Source organism: Pelodiscus sinensis, chromosome 14, assembly GCF_052426305.1.
Source record: "Pelodiscus sinensis isolate ZL-2025 chromosome 14, ASM5242630v1, whole genome shotgun sequence".
In the NCBI taxonomy this organism is placed as follows: Eukaryota; Metazoa; Chordata; order Testudines; family Trionychidae; genus Pelodiscus; species Pelodiscus sinensis.
Window position 1 is genome coordinate 39,840,987 of NC_143065.1, and position 21,718 is coordinate 39,862,704.

The 21,718-nt window shown below is 49.6% G+C and overlaps 1 protein-coding gene across 2 annotated transcripts in view; it reads left to right on the plus strand.

Moving 5' to 3' along the window:
* Window positions 1–894: 894 nt before the first annotated feature.
* Window positions 895–21,718, plus strand: part of ANKDD1A (ankyrin repeat and death domain containing 1A) — a 45,266-nt gene continuing 24,442 nt past the window's right edge. The window contains exons 1-4 of one of the 2 annotated variants that reach the window (XM_075896914.2): window positions 895–1,538; window positions 16,217–16,320; window positions 18,609–18,707; window positions 19,240–19,338. In XM_075896914.2, coding sequence (XP_075753029.2) covers window positions 1,505–1,538; window positions 16,217–16,320; window positions 18,609–18,707; window positions 19,240–19,338 — 336 coding nt within the window. In that variant the 5' untranslated portion in view covers window positions 895–1,504. Of the gene's footprint in view, window positions 1,539–14,720; window positions 16,321–18,608; window positions 18,708–19,239; window positions 19,339–21,718 lie in introns of those variants that run through there. The other variant, XM_089782083.1, reaches the window with a different exon arrangement.

The following is a 21,718-nucleotide window of genomic DNA, read 5'->3' on the forward strand; positions in this document are numbered from 1 at the left end:
ACTATGTCGGGTAGCCTAATCTACAGGCCTCTGTCGCCAGAGGCATGTAGTCTAGATGTACCCTGAGTGACATAACTTAGTGACCTGTAGACAAACCCAAAATAAATGTCCTTATGTCAGTGTTGGGGAACCCGCCAGCGACATGTGGCCCAGCAGGGTTCTATGTGTTGCCTGTGAGACATTTTGTTTATAGGTGCCCACATGCAGGGTTGCCAGATTCTGCTGGTTTTCATGGGCATCATTTTTTCTCCTACTGGTGTTACTAAAGTGACCTGCACGTAAAGCGAGGGCACGGGATGTGAGGTGCGTGCTGGTTGCACACAATATGGACTATGAGAGCCGTGCGCTCCCTCTGCATCCGATCACAGCGCTGCTACGGTTCAATCCGACGCCTTGCAAATTCTAGGTACGAGTGGGTCTGGCCCACGAAAGCTCATCACCTAATAAACCATCTTGTTAAGTCTTTAAAGTGCTACATAGTCCTGTATTTGGTTACCACAGTCTTGCGGTCCGCTGGAATGGGGGAGGGCTGTTCATGCGGCCCGCTCGCTAGCCTAGGTTGCCCATCTATCGCTGCTCTAGATCGGGTACCAATGTGTTCTGGGTGCCACATGTTTCTGACCTTGCTTGCCAGTACTTTGCAAGTATTACCGATGGAAACATCTTCCCTCCCGTTTGGGGGCAGGGGGAAGCCAGCCGTGACTCACATTTACCACCCAAACCCCATCCTGGGCTCGCCCTGGGCTCTATTCAGCCTGCTGGGGTTTCAGGGTATCTGTGGCTGCTGGGGCCGCCGCCTACCTGGGCCACTTCCCGGCCTCTCTCCGGGAGCTTCGCAGCTGGGGAGGAGGCGCCGGCCGGGAGCGCGGGGCAGAGGGCGGGCCTGGGGCGTCTCTCCGGTGCTGGCTGGGGAGGAGCCCCCGGCGCAGCAGCGGGGCGCGCGGAGTCTGTCGTTTGGCACCATCTTAGCGAGGAAGCCGCTGGAGGCTCGCGGGGCTCGGCGCAGGGCCCGGATCGTGCCCGGGGCTGGAGGCTCGCGGGGCTCGGCGCAGGGCCCGGATCGTGCCCGGGGCTGGAGGCTCGCGGGGCTCGGCGCAGGGCCCGGATCGTGCCCGGGGCTGGGGGCTCGCGGGGCTCGGCGCAGGGCCCGGATCGTGCCCGGGGCTGGAGGCTCGCGGGGCTCGGCGCAGGGCCCGGATCGTGCCCGGGGCTGGGGGCTCGCGGGGCTCGGCGCAGGGCCCGGATCGTGCCCGGGGCTGGAGGCTCGCGGGGCTCGGCGCAGGGCCCGGATCGTGCCCGGGGCTGGAGGCTCGCGGGGCTCGGCGCAGGGCCCGGATCGTGCCCGGGGCTGGAGGCTCGCGGGGCTCGGCGCGGGGCCCGGATCGTGCCCGGGGCTGGAGGCTCGCGGGGCTCGGCGCGCTGCCGGCCCGGGGCCAGGGGCGGCCCGAGCGATGCTGCGGCGCTGAAGCCCAGCCCCGCCCCGCCCGGCGCTCCGGCAGCGGCGATGGAGGCCGGGCCGGCTGCCGAGGAGGAGATCTGTGAGTGGGGCCGGGCGGGGGCTGGAGCCGGCGGGGAGCGGGGCTGGGGCAGGGCGAGAGCGCCCGGGGGTGGCGCCCGGGGTCGGACGTGCGGGCGCACATGCACCGGCAGCAAGGTCGCTCGCAGGGCGAGACCCACTGGGCGAGCTCGCACCCGGCCACAGAGACCCACTCGGCGAGCTCGCACACGGATACAAAGACACACTCGGCGAGCTCGCACCCGGCCACAGAGACCCACTCGGCGAGCTCGCACCCAGCCAGAGACACACTCAGCAAGCTCGCACCCGGCCACAGACACACTCAGCAAGCTCGCACCCAGCCACAGACCCACTGGGCAAGCTCGCACCCGGTCAGAGAGACACACTGGGCAAGCTCGCACCCGGTCAGAGAGACACACTGGGCAAGCTCGCACCCGGTCAGAGAGACACACTGGGCAAGCTCGCACCCGGCCAGAGAGACACACTCGGCAAGCTCGCACCCGGCCACAGAGACCCACTGGGCAAGCTCGCACCCGGCCACAGACCCACTCGGCAAGCTCGCACCCGGCCAGAGAGACACACTTGGCAAGCTCACTCGCAGGGTGAGATGCACTTGGCAAGCTTGCACCCGGCCACAGACACAGACTCGGCAAGCTCGCACACGGATACAAAGACACACACCTTCATGTCCATTCTCTCACACTCAGCAAGCTCGCCTGCATTCAGCAAGCTCGCCCACATGCTGAGACACATGCACACATCAAGCTCTCCAAGCTAGCACATGGATACAGACATACTTAGCAAGCTCGCACCCATGCTGAGACACACACACACACACACACAAAACAAGCTCTCCTGCACTGGCAAGCTCACACGTGGATACAGAGATTTACATATTCATGTCCATTCACATGCACTCAGCAAGCTCGCACACATGCCGAGACACATAACAAGCTTGCACAGAGACCATACAGAGACCCACACCTTCATGTTCATTCTCACACAGCCAGCAAGCTGCACAGAAAAACACACTCAAAGTAAGTACCCACCAACACACTCAGCGAGCTCACATTTATGCACACACACTCAGCAAACTCACCCATTCATGCACACATGCGCATTCGGCAAATTCACATACACACAGATGCACTCAGCCAGCTCACTCACACACACACAGCAAGGTCATTGACAGACAATATACACACACATTAAATCAAATAAAAATGGCAGGGGAGACCCATCATTATCAGGAACAGCAAGTATTTTTAAAATTGTCTTAAATCCCATTTGGAAGGGGGATGTACTCTTTACTCCCAACAAACTATTATTAGTCTTTTAGTTAGCAACAGGAACTTTACCAAAGTAAAGCAGATGAAACTATGGAAATTACTTAAGAAATCGACCCTTTGGATTTTAGTCATATAGGAATGAGCATGGAAATAAGACCATGAATTGCTGTGCGAGTGATACCATGGTTGCTTATTATTTGTTCCACTTTGTCACTATCCTGTAGAAAATGGAAGTAAATAGTCATTATTTGTAAATCCATTGCTGAGGGTTTTCTAGAACACCTTTCATCATAGTATTTGAATGGGTGCCAGATAAGTTAGGTTTGCATTTGAAGTCCCTAAGGGTATGTCTACACTACAGAGAGGTTTTTTTTTTTTTTTGGAAAAACAGCGGTGTTTCAAAAAAAAAAACTTCAAATATATCCATACTGCAATCACATTCTTTCGAAAAAAAAATCGGAAGAACTGAGGGGGTTTTCCTACATTGGTAAACCTCTTTCTACAAGAAAGATGCCTTTTTCCAAAAGAGCTCTTTTGGAAATAGGTGTGTGTGGACAGGGAAGAAGGAGTTCTTTCACAAGAAAAGGAAAGAGGAAGAAGCACAGGTGTCTTGCTGGCCATTCCGCTCTTAGTAATCACAGCTTACAAGCGAGAGAGTGTCCACACTGCATGGACACTATGTGTCAATAAAGCAGATTGCTTTTTTGATGCGCTTTCAAAGTGTGCACATTCTCTTTCGGAAGAAGTTTTTTTTGAAGATTTCTTCCAAAAGAAGCCTACAGTCTAGACGTTGCCTAAGGGATTTAGGATGAGTAATATGGAGCAGGAGTTCCCTTGCAGTTCCTATTTTTGATAGTATTTGGCTCTTCAAACAACTTTGCCCTCATTTATGGGCACATAAATCTGAACTATTTCCTTTACACTCAATGGTGTGTAACTCTAGATGTATTGTAAACAGGGATGAGATAGAGCAATTTGGCCAATTGAGTGAAATCAGGGATGTTGTTTTATTTTTACAGGAAAAGTTAGAAAACCTGGCCCATTCTTATAGATGCAGCATACTCATTCTTGTAGAAACAGAGTGCTCCATACATTATTAATAAAGGGTGGCACTCCTTATTATTAAAGTAACATTCAGGATATAGCTGAAAGCCCCAAATGAGTAGACAGGAAATTTGGAAGAAATGAAACTCAAATCTTTAATTCACCCCAAAGTGGGAATTGGCTAAAACCTTTATATGAAATTGGATTGGTTTGGAGATCATTCTCAATGCACAAACAGCAAGGCAAGTGTTATTTGGACTATAGTTTTAAATTTCCTCACTCATATTAATAACACACTAGACAATTGAAACAGAATTTTCAGCATCTAATTTACTTTGCATAATTTCTTTACTTTATTTCTCTTAGTTTGGCTAATGAAACAAAACTTATCAATTTTCTTTTTATGGATAGCGTCAGCAGTTGGGTCTTAGGTTTCCTGTATAGCAGGGGATGGTTCGAATGAACTAAAGAAACCTCTCAAAATTCCATTCATATGTAGGTTTGTGGAGAGGGATCTTGTATGAGTTTTGTTTGTTATTAAATATGCCATTGTGCAAGTGAATGATGATTTACTGGAAATAAACAATCATCCTATTTTCTTCACATACAACAAGATGATCCCCCTAACCACAGAACAGAGTTATGACAACCCTCCAAAGCCAAAGCACCAGCAATATTTGATCTTCTTTGTGTTCCATTGATTTAAACAAAACAAAGACTTTTATTTTACTTTAACATCCCTAATGCTCAATGAGTGATTGAGAGCTATAAGATCATGACTGGTGTAGAGAAAGTAGATAAGGAAGTGCTATTTATGCTCTCTCCTAACACAAGAACTAGAGGTCACCAAATGACATTAATAGGCAGCAGGTTTAAAACAAACAAAAGGAAGTTTTTCTTCACGCAGTGCACAAGTCAACCTGGGGATCTCTTTGCCAGAGGATGTTGTAAAAGCCAAGACTGCAACAGAGTTCAAAAATAGATAAGTTCATGGAGAATAGGTCCATCAATGGCTATTAGGATGGGCAGGGATCATGTCCCTAATCCTCTGTTTGTCAGAAACTGGGCATGGGCAACAGGAGATGAATCACTTAATGAACAGAAGAGGTCCCCTCTGAGGCACCTGGCCACTGGCAGAAGACAGAATACTGGACTGGACTTTCAGTTTGACTGTGCATGGCCATTCTTCTGTTCCTATGGCTGTATATACAGCAGGGGAACATTTTTAAAGCTCGCGTTCTCTTCCGGGTGGATTATGTAGCTTTCACTGTGGACCCACACCCATAGCTGATGTAAATCAGCAGTGAAGTCAGTGGTGCTACGTCCATTTACCATCTGGCCCAATGTTTCTACCATTATCATCTGCCTGTGCAGTGGATTTGTCAGATCAAAAACCATCCATCCAGTTCTGCCATCTGTCCTGCTGTGCATCCCTTTGGCTTGACGATCAGTTCAAGAGCTTGAGGGCAGGCTCCTTATAAGTGGTAAGGTTTATCCAGAAGATATCATCTCTCCAGAAGCATAGCTCTGAAGATCACGTCGCTTCATAAAAAAAAAAAAAATCGTCCTGGCCCAAAATAAGCAAAACCAGAAAGCTGAAGTTCTTCAAATGCGAAACTGATTTGGAACCAATTTCTGACACATTTATAGTAATTGAGCTGGTAGGATGCCATCTGTCTCGATCATCTGTGATTTGGAAATCTCTCAAACTTCACCCTCAAGTGTTGTCAGACACTGAGTGTTTTGTAACTCTGAAACTGTCTGGTTATGGTTTATTTGTATTGCAGCAATGCCCAAAAGCTTTAACTAGGTTGGGTGATGTACAAAAGTATCAGATGACATTATCCCAGCACCCCAAAGAAAGAGTTTGTAATCTAGACTGTAATAAAGACAAGTTGCTTTAATAAATAGCTGGGAAGAGACTGGAAAGATGAAGGTAGCCATGATCGTAACAGATACACTGGCTAGAGGTCGCTTGCTGTTTTATTGCTATCTGTTTCATTATATAATGGCAAGTACATTTCCCCAGACTCCTGTTTTCATTGCATTCGTTGCAAGGTTCATCATATCTTTCTGTGAAAGGCAATATAGCTATCTTACATGATGTATGTAATGGTGACATATTATAGGTGATGATTGTTTATATTGTTTGACAACATCTGTTCTCTTACCTTTGTAACATTTCTGTTACATCACAGACAGCTATGGATAACTATTTAACAGAAATGATAAAAGCAAGAGTCCAAGGATTCATATCCATCCATGGATACATCGCTATGTATGACAGCAAGGAAGCTTACTGATGTTAAGAGCCGTAGATGAGTTTCTGGGTGACACCTAAATAAATATTGACTAAAATGAATCACAGATGATACTGTCCAGGTGAAATGCTGACATTCCCAATAACTAAGGAATAAGTCTTGGTTATTAGTTATGGGCAAAGTATAAATTAGATTTTTCTATTTCCAAAATACAATGCCCAGTTTTTCAAAGCAGGTCATGCATGAGTAGTTCTAGTACAGAGATAGTCTCATGACAGTCATTATTACCCAAGTAAAGGCTTCCGGGATGCATCGCTTGCATATTTAGGCTAACAGCTGTCTAGAATTCTCAGTTGGGACCATGCTGGGTTGTCTTTGGACACTGTCATTTATAGTTAGAAAGGTGATTGTTGCTGTCAGAGTTAAATGTGTGAATGCCGAGTGGCAGATGGATAGCAAGAACTAGAAATCCCCATTTGTATTTGAAAACCAGAATGAAGCAGATCATAGGTGTAAAGAGATATACATTCATAAATCACATAAGTAAAGTGTGAGTTAAAATCTGCCCGTGCTTAACATAAACATCTGGGGAAGGAAAACCCAACCTTTAGCAGGGTCTGTCAACCCATATCTTCCCAAAGTCAAGCTGGACACTTGAATTAGTTATGTGGTTCTTGTGCTGCACAAATGCACAAGAGAATGACTCACTCCCTTGGGTGGATTCCTAAACAGGCAAATATTGGCCTATCACTTCTTTGACTTCCTCTTTTTTTCCTGCTGAGTTGTGTGCCCTAAGCCAGGGCGTGCTGTCTGTTGTAAGGCGGCAGGGGAAAGTAGGTGGATATAAAGTGTAGTCCCAAATTCCAGGTTAAGCCCATTTGGAATGGCAGTCCAGGTCTGGAGCTGGGACATGTGGAAACAACCCAGAACATGTTCCTTCTGAGAAAAATCCACTGTGGACTCCCGAGTTAGTCAGGAAAATCTACAGCCTTGAGACGTGGTGTGTTCAGGGAGGGCTTAGGTTGGCCAGATCTGGATTGGGCAGAGATGTGGCTCTCCTAACTTCTTGCATATCCTGAGTTCCATGGGGAAATCCACAGGACTCAAGGGATCTTCTTCACTGGACTTCTTCACTGGTATCTGGTCTATCCGGGGTGGTGGGGAAAAGGAAGCTGATGCTCATGACTGTCCCATCCCTGCTCAGCCAGTTAGTGGGACTCACAATGAAGAGTTCTGGAGAGGGGGCTTTGAGGGGAGGCTGCTGTACAGTAGATTTGAGGTGGATTCTTTGTCCGTGTGTGTCAGAGGGGATGAGCCAGCCTCTGATGAGCAAGTTCAGGAGGCAACATCTGTATTGGAAGTGAAAAAAGCAGCTCCCAGAAATGTGTGAATGCCGAGAGGCAGATGGATAGCAAGGTGGGCAGTTGAGACCTTCAGGCTTTGTCTACACTACGGGATTTGCCGCAAGAGCCTATGCAAATGAAGCACAGATTAGCATTTTCCCATGCTTTATTTGCATACTCTTTTGGTCCATTTTTATGCTAGGGGTTTGTGCACAAAAACAGGCAGTGTGGCCATGGCCGTTTTGCACAAAATCCCCTTTTTCCGCAAGATCCTTCAGCCTCTCCAGGACAGGCATAACAATCTTGCGGGAAAAAGGCGTTTTGCGCAAAATAGCCATGGCCACACTGCCTGTTTTTTGCACAAAAAACCCTAGAGCAAAAACGGACTGAAAGAGAAAATGCTAATCTGCGCTTCATTTGCATAGGCTCTTGCGGCAAATCTTGTAGTGTAGACAAAGCCTCACTGTATACTAAGGCTATAGCTACACTGGCGCGATTTTGCGCCAGATATATGCAAATGAGGCTGTGTGGAATATCGCCAAACCTCATTTGCATATCTAATGAACCGCCATTTTTGCGGAAGAGGCTCTTGCGCAAGGAGGAGCGTCTATACTGCCCCTTCTTGCGCAAGAAAAACCCTCTTGCGCAATGCCGTTATTCCTGACTAAGCGTAGCGGCATTGTGCAAGAGGGTTTTTCTTGCGCAAGAAGGGGCAGTGTAGATGCTCTTTCTGGCGCAAGAGCCTCTTCTGCAAAAATGGTGGCTCATTAGATATGCGAATGGGGCTGGCGATAGTCCACGGTTAGCCTCATTTGCATATTTCTGGCACAAGATCGTGCCAGTGTAGACATAGCCTACGTGTTTTTAAGGAGCAAAAGTAGAGCAGTGCAGAGCAGCCAAAATGGATCCACAATCTGCTGCAGCAGGTTAAGTATCTGAATTAACAGTCTCTTAGGAGGAATTCCACTGGAAGAGCAGAGGCAGAATCTGATCAAGAAATAAAACCCTCTCGCTCTAGGTGGCCCAAACTGTTTCCTCAATGTGAATCCAGCTGTAGAGCCTCTCTGTCAAACATGCTGGAAAGAGGCAGAATCCAGAACTGGGATTTGATCTCATGTATTAGCAGGACGGTTTAGTCAGTCAAGCAGGGAGTTGGTGTGAAGTGTTAATCCCATGCCCCCTCCCCCCCCCCCGGAAAAGAAAAGCCTCTTAAATCGCTCCTACTGCTGTAGGATTAGTGCAGTTATTCCTGGCAGAACTGATGTTCACAATTAGGGTTGCCAGATAGACCCCGCTAAAAAACCGGACACACTTGTCCGGGGAGGAGGGGGGGACCGGCCGGGAGGGGGGCGGGAAGCAGAGCTGGTGGGAGGGTGGGCTGGGGGCCACGGGGCTAGACAGGAGGAGGGGGGGTGGGAAGCAGAGCTGGCGGGGGTGGAGGGTGTCCAGGGGCTGCAGGGCTGGCTAGTAGGAAGAGGGGGCGGGAAGCAGAGCTGGAGGGGGGGCCTCTGGGGGCTGGCTGGCAGGAAAGGGGGGCCCGGAGGAAGGGGGCGGGAAGCAGGTCTGGTGTGTGGGGGGAATCCGGGGGTGGCCGGCAGGAAGAGAGGGCGGGAAGCAGAGCTGGGGGGGGATCGTGGGGCTGGAGAGGATGATGGGGGGGGACAAAGGAAGGGGCGGGAAGGAGACCTGGCGAGGGGGGAGTACAGGCACTGGCTGCAGCCGGAGTTGTTCCGGCTGTGCCACCGGCAGGCGCTTCCTTTACTTGCCAGCAGAACCCCGGGCGGGGGCGGGGTGGGGCTGGGAGTCCCAGCCCCCGCCCTGCCCCGCCCCACCTGACCTGGCCCAGCTTTTGCACGTGACCACCGGGCTCCCAAAGCCAAATGCGCTCCGCCTCCCAGTCGCTCCCCTGCCCCCGCCAGGCTTCCGACCCGCGCCCAGCTGGAAATTCACAAAATATTTTCTGAATTTTTCTACCGGACAGACGGTGCAAATACTGGACTGTCCGGTAGAAAACCAGACACCTGGCAACCCTATTCACAATAACCAAGTCTATTAAGATATTTAAAACTTAATCCCTGCCCATACCTAGGAGTTACATAATGAACCTCTCTATACACTATGCAATGCTGCTGAAAAATCATGTTTTCCCTAAAGTAGTTAGGGGCCAGATTCTTGTTTACATTAAGGCCCCTTTACTTTGCTCTGGATGTAAAAAGACGACTTAAAGTGAACGCAACAGTAATTTACATTCACTTTGTCTCATTTACAGCAGTGTGAAGGGACCTAGGTGTAAATAAAAATCAGGCTCTTCATATTTTAATTACATATGAAAACAACATTAAAAGGTCATAGACCAGTTTTTAAACTAAGGGCTGGGGGAAAGCCGACAGATGCACAGCCGCACATGGATCGGACAGAAACATCTCTTAGGGGAGAGTCTATTAATAGAGATTCTCTATGTTCTGGTAAGGAGGAAACGATGGAAGATGATAAAATATGGGTAAGATTAGAGGAGAAACAATCAAATGAAAGCGAGTGCCATTCAAATACATCAGGAAAAGGCAAACAGCTAAATAGTGACAGATTTTTAAAGTGCTTCTACACAAATGCTAGAAGTCTAAAAATAAGATGGGTGAACTAGAGTGCCTCTTATTTAAGGAGGATATTGATATAATAGGCATCACAGAAACTTGGTACAATGAGGACATCAGTGGAACACAGTCATACCAGGATACAAAATATATTGGAAGGACAGAACAGGATGTGCTTGTAGGGGAGTGGCACTATATGCGAAAGAAAATGTAGAATCAAATGAAGTAAAAATCTTAAATGAACCTAAATGTTCTGTAGAATCTCTATGGGTAGTAATTCCATGCTCTCAGGGGCGGCCCATGAGGATAGAGAGACTCGGCGTCACCTAGGGTGCTGCTGGCCCGGGGTGCCCGATAATGACATCACGGGGCGCCCAGGCGCCCGATGATGATGTCACAGCCATTGATGGCAGTGCAGGCAGGGGCGCCAATCGCGCCTTCCGCCTGGGGCGCCAGCTGCCGCAGCCGGCCTCGGGCTGCTCCTGCATGCTCTAATAATAAGAATATAGCAGGAGAGGTATATTACTGATCACCTGACCAGGATAGTGACTGTGAAATGCAAAGGGAGATTAGAGAGGCTATAAAAATTACAAAAAACTCAGTAATAGTGGGGCATTTCAGCTATCCCCATATTAACTGGGTACGTGTCACCTCAGACGAGAAGCAAAGAAAGTTTCTTGATACCTTAAATGACTGCTTTTTGGAGCAGTTGATTCTGGAACCCACAAGAGGAGAGGCAATTCTTGATTTAGTCCTAAGTGGAGCACAGGTTTTGGTCCAAGAGGTAAATTTAACTGGACAGCTTGTAAATCGTGACCATAATGTAATAAAATTTAACATCCCTGAGGTGGGAAAAAACGCCTCAGCAGCTCCACACTGTGGCATTTCATTTCAGAAAGAGGAGCTACTCAAAAATGAGGAGGTTAAACAGAAATTAAAAGGTACAGTAACAAAAGTTAGATCTCTGCAAGCTGCATAGAGACTTTTCAAAACGCACCATAATAGAGACCCCAAATTAAAAACAACTAGGCTGTGTCTACACTGGCGCGATCTTGCACGAAAGCAGCCGCTCTTGCGCAAAAACTTGCTGCCTGTCTACGTTAGCCGCGTGTTCTTGTGCAAGTAAACTGACGTTCTAATGTATGAAATCAGGGCTTCTTGCGTGAGAACTCTGACGCTCCTGCTCAGGAATAAGCCCCTTTGCGCAACTGTTCTTGTGCAAGAGGCCAGTGTAGACAGGCAACGTGACTTTCATGCGCAAGAAAGCCCTATGGTTAAAATGGCCATCAGAGCTTTCTTGCGCAAGAGAGCATCTACACTGGCAAGGATGCTCTTGCGCAAAAGCACATCTCTTGCGCAAAAGCACACGCCAGTGTAGATGCTCTCTTCTGGAACAGTTTTTGAAGAAGAACTCTTCCGCAAAAAAGTTTTTGCGTGAGAACACGCCAGTGTAGACATAGCCCTAGTGGGGCCACTGGATGATCAGGATGCTAAAGGAGTACTCAAAGACGATAAGTTACTTGTGGAAAAACTAAATTAATTCTTTGCTTTGGTCTTCACAGTTGAGGATGTTTAGGGAGATTCCCAAACCTAAGCCATTCTTTTTAGGTGACAAATCTGAGAAAATGTCCCAGATTGAGGTGTCAGAGGAGGTTTTGGAACAAATTGATAAACTTAACAGTAACAAGTCATCAGGAGCAGATGGCATTCACCAAGCGTTCTGAAAACTCAAATGTGAAATGACGGAACTATTAACTGTGGTTTGTAACCTATCCTTTAAATCAGCTTCCGTACCTAATGACTGGAAGATAGCTAATGTGACACCAATATTTAAAAGAGCTTTAGAGGTGATCCTGGCAATTACAGACCAATAAGTCTAACATCAGTACCAGGCAAATTAGCTGAAACTATAGTTAAGAATAGAATTGTCAGACACACAGATAAACATCATTTATTGGGGAAAAGTCAGACATGGTTTCTGTAAAGGGAAATCATCAACTAGTGTCCTTTGAGGGGGGTCAACAACTATATGGACAAGGGGGAAACCAGTGAATATAGTGTACTTAGATTTCCAGAAAGACTTTGACAACATCTTCACCAAAGGCTCTTAAGTAAAGTTTGTTGTCATGGGATGAGAGAGAAGGTCCTGTCATGGATTGGTAACTGGTTTAAGGACAGGAAACAAAGGGTAGGAATAAATGGTCAGTTTTCAGATTGGATAGAGGTAACTAGTGTCCATCCTGGGACAGATCCTATTTAACCTATTTATAAATGATCTGGAGAAAGGAGTAAACAGTGAAGTGGCAAAATTTGGAGATGATACTAAATTGCTCAGGATAGTTAAGACCAAAGCAGACAGTGAAGAGTTTTAAAAGGATCTCACCAAACTAAGTGATTTGGCAACAAAATGGCAAATGAATTTTAATGTTGATAAATGCAAAGTAATGTATGCTGGAAAAAATAATCCCAACTCTACAAATGAGAGGGACTAATTTAGCTATAGCCACTCAAGAGAGATCTTGGAGTCAGCATAGACAGTTTTCTGAAAACATTCACTGAAGCTTTGTCTAAACTACATTCCTCTTTCGAAAGAGGAATGTAAATGAGGCCAATCAAAAACTCAAATGAAGCACAGATTTCAAATCTCATGCTTCTTTTGCATAATCATCTGAGCGCTTTTTTGAAGTTTTTTTTCGAAAAAGAAACCGCAGTCTAGAGGGGTTCTTTCGAAAAAACCCTTTTTTGAAAGAACCCATATACCTCATTTTTTCAGGAGTATGGGTTCTTTTGAGAGATGATTTTTTTGACTAGACTAGACTGCAGTTTCTTTTTTGAAAAGCTCGTTTTTGAAAAAACACTCTAATGCAGTTATGCAAATGAAGCACGAGATTTGTATGTCTGCACTTTATTTGAAGTTTTGATCGGCCTCATTTACATTGTTCTTTCAAAAGAGGAATGTAGTTTAGAAATGCCCTCAATGTGCAGTGGCAGTCAAAAAAGCAAACAGAATGTTAGGAATCATTTAAAAAAGGATAGAGAATAAGCATGGAGAAAGTAAATAAGGAAAAGTTGTTTTACTTATTCCCACAATATAAGAACTAGGGGTCACCAAATGAAATTAATAAGTAGCAGGTTTAAGAAACAAAAGGAAGTTTTTCTTCCCTCAGCGCAGTCAACCTGTGGAACTCCTTGATGGAGGATGTTGTGAAGACCAGGACTTTAACAGGGAACAATAAAGACCTAGGTAAATTCATGGAGGTTAGGTCCATTAATAGTTATTAGCCAACATGGGTAGGAATGGTGTCCCTACCCTTTGTTTCTCAGGGGCTGGAAATGGATGACAGGAGAGGGATCATTTGATGGTTACCTGTTTCTGTTCACATCCTCTGGGGCATCTGGCATTGGCCACTGTCAGCAAACAGGATACTGGGCTAGATGGACCTTTGGTCTGACCTAGTATGGCTGTTCTTATAGTCTTAAAGTTGCAAAGTCAAGCACTCAGGGTATGTCTAGACTACATGGCTCCGTCGACGGAGCCATATAAAGTAGTTTACCCGACACAGTCAATGAAGCGGGGATTTAAATAATCCCCGCTTCATTAAAATAAAAATGGCCACCGTGCTGTGCTGACAATCAGCTGATCCAGCATAGCGCGGTAGTCTAGACGCGGAATGGTCAACAACGGAAGCCTTTGTCGACTGCTCCTGTAAACCTTGTCGACCGATCCGCATCTAGACTGCCGCGCTGTGCCGGATCAGCTGATTGTCAGCACAGCACGGTGGCCATTTTTATTTTAATGAAGCGGGGATTATTTAAATCCATCGATGGAGCCATGTAGTCTAGACATACCCTCAGAGGTTAAGATATGCCAGTATGAAGGTTCCCTGTGTAATTCCCCCCCTACATGTGCATGAGACAAGCTTTGACTGCACGATTACATTAAATGGCATAGTCCTGACACCATGGTGACCTCCTACCCAGTGGCGGATATAGGGCAGGGCGAGCGGGGCGGCTGCCCCGGGCCCTGCGCTTCAATAGGCCCCACAAACACACCCCGCGCACGCTACTTCCGGTCGGCTGCTGCTGAGATGCATGCGCGAAATCAGCTGCTGCTGAGGTGCATGCGCAAAATTGTGCCTCCCCGGGCTCCGCAGCGCAGCCCTGGGCCCCGCAAAATTATCATCCGCCCCTGCTCCTACCAAATTCAAGGCCCCTGCTCCAAAGCATCGAGGCACACTAAAACGGTTGTAAGAATTTTTTGAACTGGCCAAAAATAGAGCGTTTTATGCATCTCATTCTCAGCGCAGCTGGACGGTTCTTGCTGAAATTTTGCCCAGTCCATATCAGCCCAAATGCTTAAATATTTGGCAAAGTGATAAGCAATTAGAAACAGGGTCCTTTAATGAGAAGTGTTACTAACAGGTAAGGTTACCTAATGCAGTGGTCCCCAACACGGTGCCCGCGGGTGCCATGGCGCCCACCGGGGCATCTGTGTGCGCCCGCCGACAACCTGGGCCGGCCCCACCCCCGGCACACGTACACGGGAGGCGCCGGCCCCAGGCGCGCGACACGCACCGGCGCCGGGTGTGCAGTGCTCGGCCAGCCCCAGCCCCGAGGCACATGCGGGCACTCGGGCGCGCAGTGCTCGAGCGGCGCCGGTGCCGGCCCCAGGCGCGCGGCTTGGGCGGTGGCACTGGCCCCGGGCCCACGGCACAAGGCGCTCGGGTGGCCCCAGCCCCGGCCCTGGGGCACATGCTGGCACCGGCGCCGGGTGCAAGGGCATCCACGTCCCCTGGCGTGCCCCCGGACGCGTGGCCCCGCCCCTGGGCGCCCGGCGCGTGAGTGGCCCCACCCCCGGGTGCCCGGGAGCCTCTAAAGATTGGGGACCACTGACCTAATGTGTTGAGGTGCATTTCCTGTAATAGGGAGAAAAGGAAGCAAGGGAGTCATAAGAGAGACAGAACTGGGAAGGGTGCTTATTTCCACCTCTGCCTCTGACCTGCTATGTGACCTTGGGCAAAATCAAATGAGTCCTCTGTGCCTCAGTTTCCCAAGCAGCAATAAGACAATTCCAGAGTGACAGAACGAATTACCGCAGAGGGAGAGCGAGACTGGGATGTGTGGGCAAGGGAGAAAGGGTGCATTGCCAGCTGAGGTTTGCAAAGAACGGGAGAGTCAAGAAGATAGAGAGGTGAAGCCTACCTGTTCTTCATGGTAGGAAATGCGGGAGAGAAGGCCCTTGCACCTACAGGGAGGAATTTATGTGGAGGTATAGCATGGGAGAGGGGGGAGTGCTGGATGACAGAGAGAGCCAAAGAGCAGACAAGGGAAAGTCTATAAGGCAGATTTTGAAAACAAGAAGGCAATTTCAGTCTGGCTCCAGAAATGGATGCGAAGTCGACGGAGCTAGAAGAAGACTGGGGTGACACAGTCATGCTTCTGAATGTACAGGAAGGCAGGGAGCAGCATTATATACACCCTGAACTCTGGAGGGCTAGGACTTTAGCCAATAATAGAGGAAGGATGTAAAAAAGGTTTTAAAACAGTAACTGTGTAACCATCACTAAATCCTAGCGGTTACATGATTAACCGTTTGGGGGAGGAGATCTACGGCTGGGTGGGACTAGGAAGGGAAGGATAGTGAGGGGTGCCCCTGAGGCTCTTGGGGAGCTGGTAGCTGCCCTGCCCTTCAAACTGTGCAGTATAAGGCTTATGCGGCAGAGCCTGCAGCGTGGGGCAGCAATTGGTTCCCCGGGAACGAGCCCGGCAGCTGGAAGAGTGGGGCTGGCAGACCCCACAGTGCTGGCTCCACTCCCAGGAGGGAGCCGGCTACCCTGCACTGTGGGCTCTGTAGTATAAGAGCCCACAGTAGACAAGATGGCTCCCAGCACACACCAGCTCCCAGGCCCGCTCCCAGGGAGTCAGCTGCGCCGCAGGAGTTTAACCGTAATGGAAATCGATATGCTGATACTTATCAATTAAATGATTAAACTCTTCCATCTCTATAATAGAGGAGGCAGATACCTAGCCAGCGAATTATCCTTTCTAAAACCCATTTCTAATAGAGAGAGAGAGAGATGGGAAACATTCAATGGGACTGGTGGTTCCTTCATGCTGCCACTCAGCACCCCCGCTTACCACCCTGCCGGTCTTGCCTTTTCTCCTCCTTCAGTGCTTCCTTCAGAAAAAGAATTCCACGACGCGGCAAAGCGCAACGACGTAGCCAGGATGCGAGAGCTCATCAGGAGAGGGGTTAACGTCAAAGTCAAAAACAACGTAGGTGCCTTTTGCTTTCCAGCTGTGGAGGGGACCCTCGGAGCTGCAGCCAGCACAGAAGGGTTAGCGTCCGCACTGCGTCTCCAGGCGTAATGGAACCATTCCTCTCCTCCATAGTGGCCCCCCTGGGCACAGCGTAAAAGCGCCAACCCAGGGCCGAGTAGTCAATGGTAGAACATGGCCATCAACACATTGAAATCCAGGGAGTCGCATCTTATAACTAAGCTACTGCCCCATTGCAATGCCTCCTGATGATGTGGCATTGTAGCATCTTTGCCTCAGTTTCCCTCCTTCCCCCACAGTCCTTGGGACTACTGCAGCCTGGCTCTCCAGTAACAGCACTTTGCAGAGCACGGCCCCTGCTGGAGCCACGGAACCCTTCAGCGAAGTCCAACAAATGTGAACAGAACCAAATTTTTATCCCAGCTGGGCCCAGTTGACAGCTGCCGTGTCACAGATGTGGCTGCTACCGCTCTGTGCTTGGTTGCCTGGCTAGCCGCAGGCTTCTGTGTCCTGGTCAATCCCATGGCTCGGGGTGGGCAAACTCCTGCCCTCACTCCCTAGGATACAGCCCCTCAGAGCCTCTGGCCCAGTCAGGTTTCTGGCTCATGCCTGGAATAGCCTGTCTGCTCCTCTCAGGCTTCCTTCAGGCTGCTTTCCAGAGAGAGGGGGCCGGGCCTTCCATTATATTCCATTCTCGGCTGGCTGGACTCACCCAGCTATTGGGAGGCGGGGGAGGGGGAGCAGAGAGAAACAGTTCCGCCCTCACCTCAGCTGAGCTTTATCTCTAATTAGGCCTGGCCCATCCTCTGGGTGCACCAAGCCTAGTTAATTGGCTTCTCAGGTCCATATTAACCCTTTCACTGAATGTGAGGAGCAAATCCTATGGCCTGAAAGGATTCGAGTGCTGCAAATGCTGCAGAATGAGAGGAAACGTTTAGGGTGATTCTGAGGGGGAAATAACTGAAATTACATTGAGTCTCAGGATGTTTGCTAACAGTAAAGGTCACCTCAGCATCTCCGAGGGGGATGATCCACAGAGTAGGCTGCCGTGACAAAGACAGCTCCTCACACGCTAAGAACTCCCCTGTATTGATCAGCAGAGCCATGTGGCATTTGGGTGCCTGAGAAACTCTGACCTGTGGCCATTCTTAAAGATTTGTTCCATCCGTTCAGGCCTCCTTAGTGCAGAATCAGAGCACCTTGTTCTTTGGGTGGTACCATTCCTTTTCAGCGACCCGTGTGTTTGCAGTATGTGCCCACCGGTGTCCTCTCATTTTTTCCACCCTTGAGCGGTTATGTGCACCAGTGTGGAGCTGACGTGCAACACCGCAGCTTCCTGTTGGGGCACATAACAGGGGGTCTGAGTGTGAGGGAGGGCTCAGGCCTGAGGCAGAGGGCTGGGGTGCAGGGGGGTGAGGGCTCTGGCTAGGGATATGGGCTATGAGCTAGGGCTGGGGATGAGGGGTGGAGTCCAGGAGGCGGCTGCAGGCTGGGGGGTAGAGCGGAGGTATTTGGAAAACAAGAGGAGGCTCTGGGTTGAGGCAGAGGGCTACAGTGCAGGAGGAGGTGGGGTTCAGATTTAGCTGGGCGGATTCTGGTCAGCAGTCCTTGCCTTGCAAGGAGCTTTGCCTGCATTGAGATTCTGGCCCTGAACCTGCGAAATCCAGGGTGTCTTCTAGCCCTTTGTCCTCTGTTTCATTGCAGTACTGTATGGGGCATGCACTGTGGGGAGTGAATTAGGGATGTCTGTGTACAGTCGTGTAAACGATTAACATGCATCCTCCCCACCCAAACACTGCTCTCCCCCGCCCTTGCTGCCTGTATCAGAGACAGCAAGTGGGGGAGGGAGGAGCTGGTGCCTGTGGGGAGACGGCTTAAAAGCTTTACGGAGCCACCTACTCCTCCCCCGCTGCTGCCAGCACAGCCTCTGTCTGCGGAGAGCTCCAGACCCCCACGGACAGAAGCTGCTGCCGCCCCGTGTGAGCCGGTCTGTATGGGGAGCTGTTTTTTAAACTGGCTCCCCATGTGGACCGGCTCCCACCTGCCATCCCACACTGCTGCCTCTGATACAGGTGGCAGGGGGCTCCCCGCGAGAGGGACCGAGACTGGCTGCTGTCCCTGCACCCCAGGGACCATCAAATGATTGCTAATATCCCTACAATGAATACGCACGGCAGGTAACATCCTAGCCTGTTGGAGCATAGGAGTTTTGACGTTGACTCTGCTGTGCTAGGAATTCACCCTGTCCTTGTATCCAGCTTAGCTTTCCCTTTCCTCCATTCCAGACAGACAGGACCGCCCTGCACTGGGCTGCCGGAGCCGGGCACGAGCAAGCTGTGCGGCTGCTGCTGGAACACGAAATCCCGGTGGATGATGAAGACAGTGTATGAGTGTGACTCTCCTTTGCAGCCTGTTGCAGGTTGTCAGCAGTGGTTGGGAGGGTGGGATTTGGCCTAATTTCAGTGGAGAGCGGGTAGAAGGCAGGGGATCAGTCGCTCCGGAGGCGGAAGGGGCCTTAGCCATGCCAGCTTCCTTCTGACTGTGTCCCTAGGCACTGGGAGTGAGAGAGTCATTCTGATTCCATACAGTCCTTCACCTCTCTGGGTGCTACACAGCTGGACCAGCTCAGCTGGTGGTTTGTGGGACTCGTCCGCTAGGGAGCAAACTCGGTTCCAGATGGGAACAGCCATGCCAGCAGATAGGAACGACTTTCTGCCAGCGGGTGTGAGGTGCTTAGCTGTCCCTGATGTTGCTGGCCCCAGAGCAGAGGTCGTGGCGACGAGACAGGGAGTGAGGGCCAGGAAACATGGGCAGCATTTTATTTATTTTCCTTGGCCATTTTGAAGAAGGCCCCGCTGCCATGTTTGGTGGGGCAGGGCTCTCACTGGAGGCCAATGGCTCTTTGCTTTGACACAGTTCGGGATGAATGCCCTCCTCCTCTCTGCATGGTTCGGCCATCTGCGCGTTCTGCAGATCCTCGTGAACGCCGGTGCCAAGATCAACTGTGTCAATAAGGTGAGGCAGCTTCCTCATGGGCCCTGACGTCAGCTAGTTATTGCCAGTAAGTGACAGGGAGAGAGGGCAGGTGGAGGGGTGATTTCAAACTAATCTCCTGGGTGTAATTACAGTGGAATAACCTGGGCGTGATGAGAAAACAGGAACGAGGAAATGACTAGAAAACCCAACCTCGCGGGGCGTCTACACTGAGCAAGGAAGCTGTTGCAGGGGCTGTTTTTGACCACAGAATGCGTGTGCACGGAGCACAGTGGTTGACACGCCTTCTGAAGCCTCTCACAGTTCTAGCACTGTTACGTCTCCCCCTTTACGTGATCCCATTGCCGTCCGTGGTAGGAATGGAAAAATGTAAAAAAAAATTATTAACCGTGTAACCGATAGAATTTCTATCGGTTGCATGGTTAGCCACCACCCTCTGGCGGGTTGCCACGGCTCCTGGGGCTGCCACAGCTCCCAGTTCCACGGATCTACTGGAACTAGTGCTCTCAGAGGCCACACTCCCAGGGCCACAATGTTGCCAATGCCACCACGGCTCCCACAGCTCCTGGCAGCCCTATGAAGAACTTAACTGGTGCTGATAACCAGTAAGCATTAGCTTATTGGTTAACTGGTTACCCGGTTAAACCCATAGTCCGTAGACCTTTCACTCTTATAGTTCATTTTTGTAATATTATATAATGAATGTACGCATGGACTTGAGTTGAGTTCCAGGCCTTCCCTCCCTGCCACGGGAAATAAACTCGTCCAGATCTCCCCACAGTCGAAAGGTGTAGCAAACCCAGGGTAATATGACTGTCTGACTTCTGAGCTCTATCTCTTGCTGCCGCCACATTCCCCAACACCCCGACTCAGGCCATCTGTATATGTGAAATTCCTGCTGAAGGAAGGTCCCTTCCCAGAAGAGTGCTATAAAATGAGCTCATGCTACATCATCTCACGGTGATGCTGTTTGCACCTTGTGGCTGCGCTGGTCCTGAGAATGTCTGCATCTGATGTTCGACTGCCCTCTCTCAGGAGAGGGCGCTTCATTGCCAGGCTGCGAGGAAATTTGGGGATTCAACCTAAATGCGTTGACGTGGCTGTCCCAGTTTGGAGCTGTTCTAATCTGTCAGAAACCTTTGAAACTGGCCCGTCTGCGTGTTGGGAAGTTATATTTTTATGAGAGATGTCCACCAGCCAGCACAGCAGAGAACACAAACCTCTGACTCACAGTGAAATCAGAGGAATTGAAGCATTTTTTATGGCGTCTAAATAAAACAGCAAGTGAAAGACAGCGAGTTTGAGGGACAGCCTCTTTATGGTCATTTTAAATGTTTTCCCCAGTCTCTGATCATAGAATCCTAGGGCTGGCAGAGACCTCAGGAGGTCATTGAGTCCAGCCCCCTGCCCAAAGCAGGACCAACCCCAACTAAATCAACCCAGCCAGGGCTTTGTCAAGCTGAGACTTAAAAACCTCTAGGTATGGAGATTCCACCACCTCCCTAGGGAACCCAGCCCAGTGCTTCACCATCCTCCTAGGGAAATAAGTTTTCCTAATATCCAACCTAGACCTCTCCCACTGTAACTTGAGACCATTGCTCCTTGTTCTGCCATCCGTCACTACTGAGAACAGCCTCTCTCCAGCCTCTTTGGAACCTCCCTTCAGGAAGTTGAAGGCTGCTGTCAAACCCCTCCTCACTCTTCTCTTCTACAGACTAAATAAGCCCAAATCCCTCAGCCTCTCCTTGTAGGTTATGTGCTCCAGCCCCCTAATCATTTTGGTCACCCTCCGCTGGACCCTCTCCAATGCGTCCACATCCTTTCTATAGTGGGGGGCCCAGAACTGGGCACACAACTCCAGATGTGGCCTCACCAATGCCAAATAAAGGGGAATAATCACTTCTCTAGACGCTCCTCCTAATGCACCCCAATATGCCATTAACCTTTTTGGCTACAAGGGCACACTGTTGACTCATATCCAGGTTCTCATCCACTGTAACCCCCAGGTCCTGTTCTGCCGAACTGCTACTTAGCCATGCAGTAAACTCCAATGCAGACAAACACATGAGCTGTGTCTAGACTGGCAAGTTTTTCCGCAAAAGCAGCTGCTTTTGTGGAAAAACTTGCCAGCTGTCTACACTGGCCACTTGAATTTCTGCAAGAACGCTGACGATCTCATGTAAGAAATCAGTGCTTCTTGCGGAAATGCTATGCTGCTCCCGTTCGGGCAAAAGTCCTTTTGTGCAAAAGCTTTTGCGCAAAAGGACCAGTGTAGACAGCTCAGATTTGTTTTGTGCAAAAAAGCCCTGATGGCGAAAATGGCGATCGGGGCTTTTTTGTGCAAAAGCGCGTCTAGATTGGCATGGACGCCTTTCCACAAAAAGTGCTTTTGCGGAAAAGC